We start from the raw sequence: 13,989 nt of genomic DNA, 5'->3' as shown, positions 1-13,989 counted from the left end.
TTATTGAGGAGAGAAAGCTTTAGCACACAGAACAATTTATCTTCACAGCACAATAATACAACAGTACCAGTAATAACAGTAACACATTTGTTTCTCTGGAGCCTCCGGGTGTCTTTGGATCACCCTTGTACCCTGCATGCATCCCCACCCCCACCCCCACCCCCCTCAACCCAAGGAGGCACTCAGAGCTTCGGACAGCTCTTGTAGCTGTCACTTCACAACAAATATTGAAGAACTGGGAAAGAAGGGAAAAGGTTAAAGGAAGTTCAAAGCCCCTCTGCCCCCAAAGGCCCCCAGGCCAGTTTAGTGCTCATGTGCTTGGTCTCCCTGGTCAGGGCCACAAGCATGCAGATCTAAGAAGCACCGTGAAGACAGGCAAAGCCTGTGTGTGCCATGGGGGGGTCTCTGGAATCTGAGGTACAAGACACCTGCTTCTTGCGCTTCTCCACAAGGACACAGGCAGCGTGACCAGTATGTTGGCATCAGCAGACAGGGTCCATAGCTTCGAGGAATAGAGTTTTCCCTTCTGGAATTCTCGCTTGAGGAAATAAGCTGAAAAAGAGACACAAAACAAAGTCTTCACATGGTTCCCTGTCCTCCTGCCCTGGTGGGAATGGGCAAGCCAAACAACTGAAATGTCTAACAACTGACTCGGGAAGGTGAAATGATTCTGCGTCACACAGACGACAGCCATTTTCAGGCCTGCTGCTGGCCCTCCAGCAGGATGACCTCACCTTGAAGAAAGAATGAAATGCTGCCTCTGTGTGGCGAGGTTCTGAATGGTCGGGAGGAAGCTATTTTGTCCTTAAGGCATTCACTACTTCCCAAATTTCCCATAATGACTATACATTAACTTCTCTCTTTGGGGGAAACCATGGTAAAAGGTAGCAGCAGGCTATAGGAACCCAATTCAACTGATCTTCAGGCAAGAAACTGAAGTGCTAAACAAAAAGGCCCCTTACCTCTTGCTGATGAATAGAGAGCTCACCGTTAACCAGTCTGAGAACTAGGTCTGTCTAGGACTCCTCTTCCTCAAGTTCCTTCTCTGGTCTTAAGTTCAAACTCCAGAGCTGGGTTCTCATCTTCAGACTCCAATGAGGAAGAGACACCATTTGCTGCTTTCTTCCTGCTGACCACGGACAACTTGGGCTCCACTTTGCCCAGCTGCTAGGCACCGCGCAGCATGTTCAATGTCCAGGAACAACTTGGGTCAGCAGTGAACCAGGCTGCCATTTTGTGGCCAGAACTGGCATAATACATGTGCACTTTCCACTGCAGAAGCAGTATTTTCCTGGACCCAAAAGTGAACAGCAGGTCTTTGACTAGGGGCACCTGAGTTGGTACCCAAGAAGCCCCAGGAGTGTGCAGGAGGCAGTCATCTCTTAAGCCACACTGGTTAACTGAAGTTCAACAACAGGCCTAGGAGAGGTTTGCCCCTCACGTGAGAACCATAGGGGTGTTGGCCAGCAACGCTGCAATGAGTCCAGTCTCTGCAGAGCCAGCCCTGTTTTCTCCTTTCAGTACTAAGGACTCCTTAGAGTCAGAGGGGCTTAAAGAGTGGGCCAGCAGGGCTACCCCCACAACCTAGAGGACACAGTCTTCTCAGAGGCCTCTGGCTGGGACTGCAGTCTTAAAGCCTAGCCAGAAGAGGGCCCTGTTCCTAAAGCAAGATTCACTCCTTAGGATGTCCCACCACCTCTGCCTCCCCCTCCCCCTAATGCCAGTCCTGTAGGCAACATGAAAGCGGAAGTAGCCAAAGTCTGTGCAGAGGTCCTGAGGCAGGAGTCTGAGGGAAGGTAAACCCCAGCACTCAAAGTGGGGTCCGTTTGCCCGCCATCCCCCCAAAGAGAGTAAACCTCAGTCAAGTTGTCCATTGCACGTGTGGCTTTGCAGGTTCTCACTGCTCTAGGTGTAGGTTCCCCTTTCAGGCCCTTCTGCAGGAAATATGGCGAGTACATATTTCTTGGTGTCATCCTGCTCGTTGTCTAGTAAGTGGCCTCAGGGCATTAAGAGTTTAGATCTAATGCCTTTAGATCATTGGTTGGGGCAGATCACTCAGGCATTGGGGTGAAGTCAGGATAACACTGTAGAACACAGGGCAAAGAAGCACAGGAGAGGCGAAGATTGGGGACAACTAGAGTTGGAGACAAAGGTGACCAGTGCCATTTACAAGAACAGGCCAAGAGACTTGCTTTGCAACTTTGTGCGAGGTCTGAGCCGAGTACACAGCAAGAGGACTGCTGAGTCCTGACCTCTCCTTTCCTGGATGGCCCTGGTTGGGCACTTTTCACTCTTCTGGTTGTGGTTGCAAAACAATCTGGAATTCTGCAGGTCTTCTTTGGGGTCTTCCTCTGGTCTGGGGCTTTCGTACGGACTGGTCAGTAGATGGGGCACGTACAGCAGCAATAGCAGAGGCAAGGGAAGCGGTGGAAGGGTGTGTTCCCCGTGGCCAAGTCACCCCCAGTACTCACACTCGAATTCGACCTTGAGTAGCTCGGTGGCCCCCCTGCCTAGGAGTGAGGCAGAAGAGCACTGAGGGACATCTTCGCATTTGGCGTTGCCCCAAGCGACCTGCATGGCGAATCAGTGGCGGCGAGTTGTAGAAGGATGAATTGGTCCCAGGAAGGCCCTCCAGAAGTGGGACTCGATTTTGGTTCCTCTGTCTGCTAGAATGCATTACAGAAGGGGATACCCCCAGGTAATTTTCAGCATGGTAGCCTATGGCAGAGCTAATGGTCTGGGTTGACGTGTCAACAAGGACAGGTTCGTCCATCACCATGAGCTCTCCATGTAGGCCGTGGTGGTGGGCAGCAAGTGTGTGCACATGGGCGTGTATGTGCTCGTGCACATACACATGCTCGTGCTCTATCTCCTCCCTCTCTTGCTCCTGCTCTGGCTCCAGGACCCTAACGATAACTTCATCTTCTTCTTCATACTTATTCTCATCGCTATCCTCATTCTTCATCTCCTCCTCCTTGTCTTCTTCCTCCTCTTCCTCCTCATCTTCATCCTCCTCCTCGTCTTCATCATCATCCTCAAATTCATAATCTTCGTCCTCGTCCTCATCTTCCTCATCCTCCATCTCTTCTTCCTCTTTCCTCATCTCCTCCTCTTCCTCCCTCATCTCTTGTGGGAAAGCCGTCATGTGCTGCCTCTGGTCCTTCAGATAAAGCCTGTACCCGCCTGCCTCTTCACCCTCACCCTCATTTTCACTGTAGAACTCCACACCTTCATTTTCATCCTCATTAGGAATTAGTGCAAAGGGGCAGCAGCTATTTTGAACTCCAGTGAGCGAGGCTGTCTTGGGGACACGCACTTTCCTTTCTATCTTGACACACTCAAGAATCAGCTCATCCAGGTCGGCCACTTCAGTTGACCATAAGAGTTCCTTTCGAAAAAAATCTGACAAGCCTTTGAGAAATTGGTTTTGGAGGCGGCAGTCATCCCAAGACAAGAACTGGGCCAAGAACTGAAAAGCATCTGCATAGCTGCCCAGGGTACAGTTTCCCTGCTTGAGCTTTCGTATGGCCTTTTTAGCCACGCGTGAGGGGATGGGGCCACAGAATTCCTTACGGATTTCATCCAGGAAGCGCGGGAAGTTGGCATGCAAGGAGCTTCCTTCCTGAGTGACTGAGATAGCCCAGTCTCTCGCTTCCCCTGTGAAAAAGGAGATCAGAAATGCCACCCGTTCCGCGCCCCCTGGGAAGTGATCCTCATGATCTGCTATGAAAGTCTCTAGCTGCATCAGAAATTCAGCCAGGTACACTGGGTCGCCTGAAAAGGGTTCTATGTCTGGCCGCTCCAGCGGTGGCAGAAGGAACTCAAAGGTTGGCTCCTTTAACATGGGGGAGTGCAGTTCCGGCTGGGACAGGCTGGGTGACAGAGGAGGGTCACTGGACCCGTCGGGGTTGGTATAGTCCTGGACCACATTAATCAAAAGATCATCTGAGACGTACTCGGGATCTGTGCGTGGAGGAGGCCAGCACAGGAAAGGCACCTCCTCCTCCTCCTCCTCTTCCTCCTCCTCAGGAGTGGGATCAGTGTCATTGAGCAGGAACTCAAAGTTCTCCTCGGCAAGGACCGGCACTATGGGCATGGGCCAGCGGATGTAGCTCGAGACATTGCCCCGCAAGGAATTAACCTCGGCCAAGGCTCTTCCGAGCTGCAGGCCCAGCTGGACATTCTCTCCTCGAAGGGCATTTAACTCCTCTCGCAGGGCCACATTCGCCAAGCGGAGGCTATTGAGATTTCCCGCCGCTTCAGACATTGTGACAAGTTCCCGGGGCTTTGAGTGCCGGGCACTTGGGGGTAGTGAGTTATGGGGAGTGCGGGAGGAGGCAGAAATGAGGAGGTGGGCGTGGGAGGAGACCAAAGTGCGGCGACAGGGCGACCCGGCGCAAGCGAGCCCGGGCCACACCCACAGGGGCTCGGTCCGGGACGCGTTACCTCGAGGCAGGGGTCGGAGAGAGAGCAGGCAGCAGCTCGGGACCTGGAGGCGGCAGGCGCAGGAGACAGACGAGACGCTGGCAGAGGTGACGCCAACAGAGGCAGGCAGAGTAGGAGGGAAGGGACTGCGGCAGGATCTGTCGAGGAAAAATCTTGCAGACAGCGATCCCTCTCGCCTTTTAAGCTCAGCTACGCGCGCCCCCCGCAGGGGCGGGCCTTCGGGAACGGAGGGAGCCCACTGGCTCCCGCGGCTGCGCTCTCACTCACTCTCTCCTTCCCTAGCTGCAGCTAACTCGGGTCGGGAAAATGCGACAGCGACTGCCCACTCGAGGTCGTCATGGCGACAGCCAGTGAACGTGTTCCTCTCCTCGGGCAGGCCCCCGAGTGTAGAGGAACTGCTTCGCGAGGCGCAGCTCAATCTCCAGAGCCTGTTGCAAGGTACTGCGAGGGTGGGGGGCTGCCTTAGAGGCGGCTGCGCAGCAGGAGGGAGGCAAAGAAGAAATGGGGAGCAGCAAAAGAAAAGAAAACAGTTCCAAACCATCTCTCTGTTCACCTTCCAGACTGATGATACTAACATTCTGTTTCCAGTGCTGTTGCTCCCTCCCTCCCTCCCTTTTTGGTTCAGTAGTCCATAAAGGGAGAAAGGATACAGGCTGAGACAGGGTAGTGGTCAAGCAATTCACGGAGAAGGAAATGGGAGACTCCCTCAATGGGGACCCACATTCCTTCCAGCCCTCCTGTTATATAGCCCATGCCTTGGGATGCTGGCACCAGAAAACAAAGGGGTTTCTCCTTACCTGGACTCCACACATTCTGCTCTTGTAATAACCCCCCAACCACAATGAGCACCTCCATATATCTCCCCAAGCTGAGGATGTAGCTTAGTGGTAGCATGTGCAAGGCCCAAGCTTCTATGTCCAGCACCACAAAAAAAAAAAAAAAAGCCATCTCTTGTACCTTTGAGTTTCTCTTACTACTTGAGTTTTTCAGAGACACTGGACACAGGGCTGAATTCCCCCAGGAGGTGCCCAATGGATACGAAATGTACAAAATATCTTATCAGTTCTTATATCTCCGTGCCAGCATATATTAATCCCAGTGCAGAACAGAAAACATCTGATGGGCCTCCCAAGTGGGATACAGTGGAAACCCCCAACTCCCCGTAAAGGGCAGTAGTGACCTTAGAGAAGCAAGATGCTAAGAGATAATCATGAGCCCTGTGTCCAACAAGGAAGAGCTACCATGCAAGAGGTGGAGGGGAGTGAATGTGCTAGTTCAGCACAGGTAGAATTAGGACCAGGAAGCAGAAACTCAGAGAGAGGCACACCTCCACCTCCAGACAAAGAAAAACTTTTCCAACATGCCCAGGGGCCACAGTTCGAAGGGAAGAGTGCTCTTTGGGTGTCTGCCCTGAGACTTAAGAGCTTCTGAAGAGGGAATCGGAGCAGAGAGCACTGACATTGCTGCAGAGAATCAGCCCTGAGAGCAGCCTCAGCACCAGATTCAGAGCACACAGAGCCTGGAATGTCCATTCTGACCTCTTACTTTCTGCATGTCATCTAAGCCATGGCTTTAGTCAGGCCCGTTCACATCTTACACATACTTCCATCATCATGTGTCCGTGAACTTGGCTGTCTTCTATGCCACCTTCGGTTTCCCGTGAACTTGGCTGTCTTCTATGCCACCTTCGGTTTCCTGACTTTTAGCCTCCCTAGACCTGACCCCACCCACAGTGGAACCAGACCTAGAAAACATCAAGTATGAGTTCTTGCGGCCAGGTATGGTGGCACACGCCTGTATGTAACTCCAGCACTCAAGAGACTGAGGCAGGAGGATCTTGAGTTCTGAAGCCAGCCTGGGCTACATGTAAAACTTTGTCTCAAAGAAAAACAAAGCAAACATAAGTTCTTGCAATCTAAGGCAGGGTTCCAGACTGGACTTCTCAGTGTGGTTCTCTTCCGGCTTCATGCACATTGCTCCTGAGCAGTGCTGGAGAACAGCTGAAGAGCTGCAGAGCCTCAGAGAATGGAACTTTAGCAAAGGATGTCCTAGGTGTGGGCTCCCCGTTGACCACTAAGAGAAATCATGGTCCCCAAAGCAGCACAGCTTGGATTTACTGACTTTCTTTCTTCCTCTACCCTCATGGTCCTGGAAACCAAGCCCTTTTCCATTTCTGAATCCAATGGCCAGGAAATAGCTCAAAGAAGCAATCGAGTCAGCCTGGGCAGCTTGGTGTGGGAGACTGGCTCATGGTCCTTCCCTAGCCTGACACCTGGCTGAGACCCCCTAGAGTGTGTCTCCACTATGCTGTCTTTCAGAAGAATATGAGGAACAGTACTCGGAGGCCAGACTTCTGGGGCAGACCTTCCGCTCTTCTGATGGGGCCCCTGAGCCTACTCCCAGCCCAAGGCCCCAGTCTGCCAAGCGTCTGGAGTTTGTATTGATGGTGAGTTGCCTCTGCCCCAACCTGGGAGAGCCAGCGTGCACCCACCCACCGACAGGGGATCTTGAACTGTTTACGTGACACCCCCGCCCCTGGAAGCTGCTGTTCACCACTGCTCACTAGCAGGGCTGCCGTGAGGCCCCACTGGGAAGGGTCCTGCACAAGTGTGTGCCTAGCCAGGCAGCCTGCACATGCTTTCCTGCCTTCAAGAGGACGCCTCCAGTCATTCTGCCTAAGCAGCCAGCCTATGGGCGCCAGCTCCTCAACTGCTCAGAAGCACACCCTTTCCATCACCCTCTCTCCCAACAGCCTGCAAAACGGCAGCTGAGCGAGGATGAGACCACGACCCAGGGTGTGAGGGCCCCTGAGGCCTGCCTGAGCCTGTCTACTGCCAACAAGCAAAGTGCCTGGAATGACCCCTTCCCTCTACCCATCCTAAAGGAGAGGCTCTGGCTTCAGCCCTGCTCCACGCAGTCTGACCTTGTGCCAATCAACATCTCTGGTAGAGTTGCTGAACACCACCTGTTTGCTTCCCTTCATGCAAGCCGCCTATCCTCTCCAAATGCACTGGGTACTGGGGAGGGAGGGCCACTCTGTCTGCTACTGGCTCATCCTGCACTGTCCAGGTCATGACTCCCCAGGGAGCAGAGGCTTGCCGAAGAGGGGACTGTGGCTGCTCTTCCCTCACCGGCCCCTATCTGCACTGCCAATATAGCTGATAACCATGTAATAGCGAACAAAGGGTTCTTTACAGGATGTGCCGAACGAACGGGTTGCTGAATGTGGGTGTTCTTTTGAGTTTAAATGGAAACAAAGTTTGGAAATTTTGTTTGTTTCAGGTAAAGATGATGTTATAAACCCAAAGCTGGGTCTGGAACATACAAATAATAGACAGAAGGAGAGGGGAAGCAGCGTGCATGTGGTTTAATTGTGGCGTAACAAGGGAAGGGGACACAAAAGACGCAGGGCAAAGACAGAAAGACCAAAAACGGGGGCCCAGGATGACCCTGAGAATAGTGAGAACGCATTTGCATTTGTCTTAGTTTCTTTTCCCATTGCTATGGTAACAGATCCTGACAAAAGGCACTACAAGAAAAAAAAGTATATATTGGTTCACAGTTCAAGGGGTGGTTCATCAAAGGCAGCTGGAGCTTGACAGCAGCTGGTCACATTGAGTCCACAGACATGAAGCAAAGGACCATGAATGCTTGCTGCTGCTCAGTTCCCTTTTTCCAGGATCCCCTGCCCAAGGAATGGTCTCATCCACAGTTAGGCTGGCTTTGCTTGTATAAGTTAATCAGGTCCGTCCCCACAGGTGCACCCAGAGGCACAGCTCCCAGAGATTCTAGATCCGGCCAAGTTGACAGCACTAGCTCAGTCTCCAGCTTAGGGGCCCATGGAACTCCTGCTTCTCACTCCAGTGGCTGTAAGGCAAAGGGCCAGTTATATCAGGAAACAAGACTTGGGGCCTTATGAAAGCAAGACCTCAATAAGGGACGAGAGGAAGCCTGGAAGTTGGTATGGCCTCTACTGTGCTGGGGAAAGTTGAGGAAAGCAATGGCTCTGTGTGCTCCTTGGGTATGGGTTGATCCACTGCTCCCAAAGTCATCTTGAAAAGGAGGGGCAGGAAGTAGAACTTGTGGCCTAGGGAATTTTGCCAAGGGAAGTAAAAACATGATGTGAGACTCACAAAGCAACATTGATACGCTCTGTCTTAAATGACTCTCTCACTTGCAGGCTGTTCTTGAGTTTCTCCTGTGGAGCCATTTGCTGGGAAGGGGCTGCAGTGGTGTGGTGTGCCGGGGGGTTGAGGGGAAGGTCTGCTCAGCCAGCTGTCTAGTGAGAGACAGGGACGAGGAGTGCCTGTCTAGCCCCATGGACCATCACCTCACCCTGACTTTGCCCCAGCAAACTCCAGAACTAAACGTTAACCCAGCACTTTAAGAGAACTTGATAGGGCTCAGTGAACACAAACTGCCAGTTTGGGTAGTATGTGGCCAGGTGGCTGTAGAATAGACTACCAGGCTGCTTCTTAAATGTTGGAGTCAGTAGAAGATGCCATCTTCACCTGGACCCTGTGAAGACCTAGAGAAAGGATCATAGTCACTCTAGGCACGACAGAACATACTTGTCATCACATCGCTCTGGAGGCAGAGGCAGGGCGATGAGGTCAAGTCCAGACTGGACTCACAAAAGCAATGCCCAGGAGTCCAGACTGCATCCCAGTGGCAGAGTACTTGCCTGGAATATAGAAGGTTCTAGATGCTATCCACAGCGCCAGAGGAGAAACTTTAATGATCATAATCAAATGCCATGTAGCCTCAGGCCAGCACTCTCCTCTGTAAGCAGTGATGCTCACCCCTGTACCCAAGGACTCCTAGGCCCTTCTACCTAGGCCCTCCTCCCAGAATGTTGAATGTTCTCGAGTTAAGGTCATAGAATTTCAAAAGCTACCTAATTTATTTCAGTATGGAGCCAGAGTTGAAAAAGCACTGCCCCAGTAAACCTAAGAAGTACAGGTAAACCAAGTGTGTGTGCCCAGCACCAAATTGGGAGGGATGGGGAAGAAGTGTCACCTGCCTGGATGCTATTCATGTTCATTGCTACTGCCGTCATCCCTTCTCTCTACCGCAGTCCAGCTTCCACTGTACTGTAAACAGAAACCAGGATGCACCCAAGTGTCTTTATTTTGACTACAGGGCAGCAGTTTGATAGACATGCAAGTTTTCGACACTCGTTGTTTAACACAGAGACAGCCGTGAACCCCAAGTCCACCCTGAGGCGGAGGCGGACCATTATTGGATTCTCTAACTTTTCTCAGCGAGACCAAGGTGACCCCAATAAAGTTGATCCCCTCAAATCTTTTCCCCCAACCCTTCCCACTATTCCTGCCATGCAAGTGGCATTGTGTCAGTAGGGTACTGGAATAATTCTGGGGAGAGGGACTTTGAATATCCTGAGAAAGCCAATGTGGTAATTAAATGGTAACCAAGGGCTTTTAGCAAGACCAGCAATTGAGTTTGGAGAGCAGATATCTTGGGCTAATAAATCTTGAACAATAAATCTTGAACAAAAATGTCCATTATTGTTTGCCATTATAAATGGAATATAATTTAGGTATGAAGTACACACCTTTAGTCCCAGCACTCAGTACCAGAGGTGTGAGGATTGTCTCCAGTTTAAGACCAGCTTGGTCTCCATGAGTTCTAGGTCAGCCAAGGAATAATAATGAGGTCTTGTCTCAGAAAAAAAAAATGTTAACATATATGCCAAATTAGGTAAATAGGTAAAAGTGGGGAACCATCCCCCAACTCGTCATCTTGTATTGACTACAATACAAGTCACTGTAGAAACGAAGTTATTTGTGTAGTCTGCCTATCACGTGCCTGGGATATAGTCAACATTCAACAAATGCTGGCTATTATGAATTATCATATAGGTAAAGTAGTAATAATAGTAATGTTATAACAGTCATAGTTGTGATTGTGAGAACACTTTTGGAGACTGGAACATCATGGTGTAGTCACATCTGTGAGTTATAGTAAGTCTTTTATGTTCAAAAGTTAAAAAGTGACAGATGCCAGAAATACAGCATTCTGGCAAACTCCAGATTCACTGCTGTGGCTGTGAGCCACATGGTGCTGTGATCTTTAGTCAGTTTAGAAACTTTTTTTCTCACCTCAGGACTGATAAACCCTGAGGTCAGCTTGTTTCATGAATCCAGTGAGAAAGTATGGGGGAAACCCAAGGTAGCCCTATGTGACACTTCTACTCTGAAAAGAGTCATCAAAGCTGGAAAGCCTTTGGCAGCCATCTGGCCAATTCAAGGGTACCCCATGACTCACTGTGTGGTGATGGGCAAGAACCCAACTTCCCCCAGCATCCTCATCTGTGAAAAGAACCAAGGAATTCTGACAAAGCTGTTGGCAAGTGGTGCTTGGCACAAAGTTGATGTTCTTGTCACAAAGCAGCTGATGGGGGAATCCCTTGCTGTACCACTAACATGTATTTTCCATCCCCAGGTCACAGCAGCAGTCCTGCAGGCAGCCTGGCCCGCTCTGCCACCTCAGACATCAGGCCTGGCCACTCAGCTCCACAAGTTGTTCAGGGAAGAGTTGCTGTTGGGCAGGAAGCTCGGTTCCCAAGTCTCACCTCACCAGGACTGAGACACTCTTCTAGTGAGCCCGGAGACGCTCACCAGGCTCGCAGTGCCTCAGACCATCCCGGCATGGAGAGCATGGCAGTGGTGTACAGTGTCCCCAGTTCTTGCAATGGACCAACAGAGTCAACATTCTCCACTTCCTGGAAGGGAGATGCTTTCACATACATGACCCCAAGTGCCAGCAGCCAGGGCAATCAAGTCAGTGAAAATGGAAAAAACCCTTCCTCGGGGAATTCTTGGGTCCCTCTGAACACACTCCCACCTCTGGTTCCTAAGGAGGCGGCCACGCTCTTTGTCACCCGTGATAACCCAGCAGGATGCACTGGGCTACCCAGCTACTCTGAGCACCCCACTCTACGAAGACAGATACCAGAAAGACCTCCCAAGATTGGCCTTCTTGCCCGTGGTACCTCAAGGCTGGAAACAGGCCCAGGTGGGACCAACAGGTTCCGGGAGCGGTCACTGTCTGTACCCACAGATTCGGGTGTTACCTCAGTGGACTATGATGAAGAACAGAAGACCAGTGAGGCCCGCATCCTGCCTTATGCCAGTACAAGCTCTGAGGGCAGTAACAGTACTGACAACATTGCAGCCCTCAGCACTGAGCAGGAGGCACGGCACAGAAGGCAAAGATCCAAAAGTATTTCACTCAAGAAGGCCAAAAAGAAGCCCTCTCCACCCATGCGAAGTGTCTCACTCGTCAAAGATGAGCCAGCCCTCCCACCAGAAGGCGAATTGGTACTGCCCAAGGACCAGAGGCCCAGGAGCCTTTGCCTCTCCTTGGAACACCAAGGGCACCACCCACCTCACCCAGATGCTCAAGGTCACCCAGCTGTGCCAATGCTCAAAGATCCAGGAGGTACACAGTTCTCTCACCACTGGTATCTTACTGACTGGAAGTCTGGTGACACCTACCAGTCCTTGTCCAGCTCCAGCACTGCCACCGGCACCACAGTCATTGAGTGCACTCAAGTTCAGGGAAGCTCAGAGTCTCTGGCCTCCCCTTCCACCTCCAGAGCGACAACACCCTCCCAGCTCTCCATTGAGGTGGAAGCCAGGGAAGTAGCCTCTCCTGGGAGGCCCACTGGACTGATGTCCCCTTCCAGTGGTTACTCCAGCCAGTCAGAGACACCCACACCCACTGTCTCCATGTCCTTGACCCTGGGCCACTTACCTCCTCCAAGTGCTAGTGTCAGAGTACGTCCAGTGGTACCAGAAAGGAAGTCATCGCTGCCCCCAACATCACCAATGGAGAAAATCTGCAAGTCACGGTTATCATTTGACCTACCACTGACCTCTTCAACCACCCTGGATCTGTCGGGGATGAGTATCTCCATCCGCAGCAAAACCAAGGTGAGCCGCCATCACTCTGATACCAATTTTGGGGCCAAACTGGCACAGAAAACTAGTCCAAACCAACCGATCATGCCCATGGTTACTCAGTCTGACCTCCGTTCTGTTCGCCTGAGGTCAGTCAGCAAGTCTGAGCCGGAAGACGACATTGAGAGCCCAGATTACACAGAGGAACCTGGAGCAGAGGAAGTCTTCACCATGCCAGAGAGAAAAGTGAAACCTCCCATTGCCGAGAAACCTCCATTGGCCCGAAGGCCTCCAAGTTTGGTCCACAGGCCGCCCTCTCTCCCTGGGGAGTATCCACTAACTTCTCCTACTATGGCTATGACATCCAGGAGCTCCATTCCACACATGAAGCAGCTTCCCCAAGACAGCTACACAGTGTTGCGGAAACCAAAGTCACCCAGCTTCCCCGGGGAGTCAACAGCATCCTCCAGCCTTGTCTTCTCACCTCTTGCCAGTTCCTCTGGTGCTTTCTTCTCAGGAACACAGCAACCTCCCCAGGCCAGTGTAGAAGACGGGGGCCCCAAGGTGAGAGCCCTGCCTGAAAGAATCGGCCTCCAGAGCCAGGAAGAAGCTGAGAAAAAGATGACCAAGATTCCACCCCCGGTACCAAAAAAGCCCAGTGTGCTCTACCTGCCTCTCACCTCCCCTGTAGCTCAAATGGATGCCTGCATGGCAGAACCAAGGCTGCCTTTCAGCCCCATCATCACCCTGGAGGAAGATGCCAAGTGTCCCTCCACTGGTGATGACCAGAAGTCACCTGGTAAAGGGGTGACTTCGCCTCTTCACATTGACAGAGAAAAAGAGGTCATCTCTCCAGGTGAGTAAGCTGACTGTTGGCTTTTTCTTCAGTTGCAAGGAGGGATAAGGGTGACCAAATCAGTAGGGGGCACATCTAGAGGGTTTGGATTAACTCTGAAAAGGAACTGCTGCTCGGCCTTACGGCCTTACGGTTCTAGGGATCAGGACTGACCCAGGACTGATCTCCAAGGCAAAGTCTGGAAATCTACCCTTGAGTTGGGCATTACATTAGCACACTGGAATTTCCAGACTACATCTGCCAAGCCAGGTATGCAGTCCCCGTCCTAGGAGTCCAGCTCACCAGACAGTAGTTTTCTTTAGCCACACTACATTTAGATTAATGCACAGGACTCAGTACTCTGTAAGACCAAGTTCAAGTGTCCTGGGAGGCTTGCAGGATTCTAAAATGATGTGCTGTGTTATCACCTGCATCCTTTTTCAGAAGAAAGGGCACAGTCTTCCTTAAATGATTTGAGTCTTCCTCTACCCATAAGACTAGGCTATTTAATGATTCTCCATTTTGGTTGATGTTGTTTCTGTAGGCTTTTGTTTTAATTGTAAGATACACACAACACTTAACATTTTAACTATTTGGGGGAGGGAGAGCACAGGTTGTGTTACGTGTCTTCGCTATCACTCTTTACCTTATTTTGGAGACAGAGTCTCTTACAGAACCCAGAGCTTATTTATTGGCCAGACTGGCTGGCCAGCAAGTTCGGAGCATCCAGCTGTTTCCGCAGAACCAGATCTGGATCACTAGGATCTCAGACATGCGCAATGG

At 51.3% G+C, this 13,989-nt stretch overlaps 2 protein-coding genes across 7 annotated transcripts in view; one reads left to right on the top strand and one right to left on the bottom strand.

Moving 5' to 3' along the window:
* The window catches only part of Nhsl2 (NHS like 2), a 243,962-nt gene that overhangs the window by 218,526 nt on the left and 11,447 nt on the right, over positions 1-13,989 (top strand). For 2 of the 4 annotated variants that reach the window (XM_085838085.1, XM_029473277.2), the window contains one exon: positions 10,912-13,227. In XM_085838085.1, coding sequence (XP_085694211.1) covers positions 10,912-13,227 — 2,316 coding nt within the window. Of the gene's footprint in view, positions 1-6,513; positions 6,893-7,198; positions 7,392-9,588; positions 9,721-10,911; positions 13,228-13,989 lie in introns of those variants that run through there. The other 2 variants (XM_029473274.2, XM_029473275.2) reach the window with 2 other exon arrangements.
* Positions 181-4,850, bottom strand: Rtl5 (retrotransposon Gag like 5). 3 transcript variants are annotated; one of them, XM_029473278.2, is made up of 2 exons: positions 652-4,850; positions 181-552 (listed from the first exon to the last, which is right to left on the bottom strand). In XM_029473278.2, the coding sequence occupies exon 1, from the start codon at positions 4,265-4,267 to the stop codon at positions 2,468-2,470; it is 1,800 nt and encodes a 599-aa protein (XP_029329138.1). In that variant the 5' UTR covers positions 4,268-4,850; the 3' UTR covers positions 181-552; positions 652-2,467. The 3 variants fall into 3 exon arrangements, with proteins under 3 accessions (XP_029329138.1, XP_029329140.1, XP_029329139.1); XM_029473280.2 differs by having other exon boundaries at positions 963-4,850; XM_029473279.2 differs by having other exon boundaries at positions 989-4,850.

Source organism: Mus caroli, unplaced genomic scaffold (assembly GCF_978045245.1).
Source record: "Mus caroli unplaced genomic scaffold, Mus_caroli_1 scaffold_5, whole genome shotgun sequence".
NCBI classification, from domain to species: domain Eukaryota; kingdom Metazoa; phylum Chordata; class Mammalia; order Rodentia; family Muridae; genus Mus; species Mus caroli.
Note: the sequence above shows the minus strand (reverse complement) of the source record. Positions and strands in the feature narration are given on the sequence as shown.

Excerpts from the sequence above, each read along its gene's own strand:
- Rtl5 (XM_029473278.2), bottom strand. The coding sequence starts at position 4,267 with ATGTCTGAAGCGGCGGGAAATCTCAATAGCCTCCGCTTGGCGAATGTG.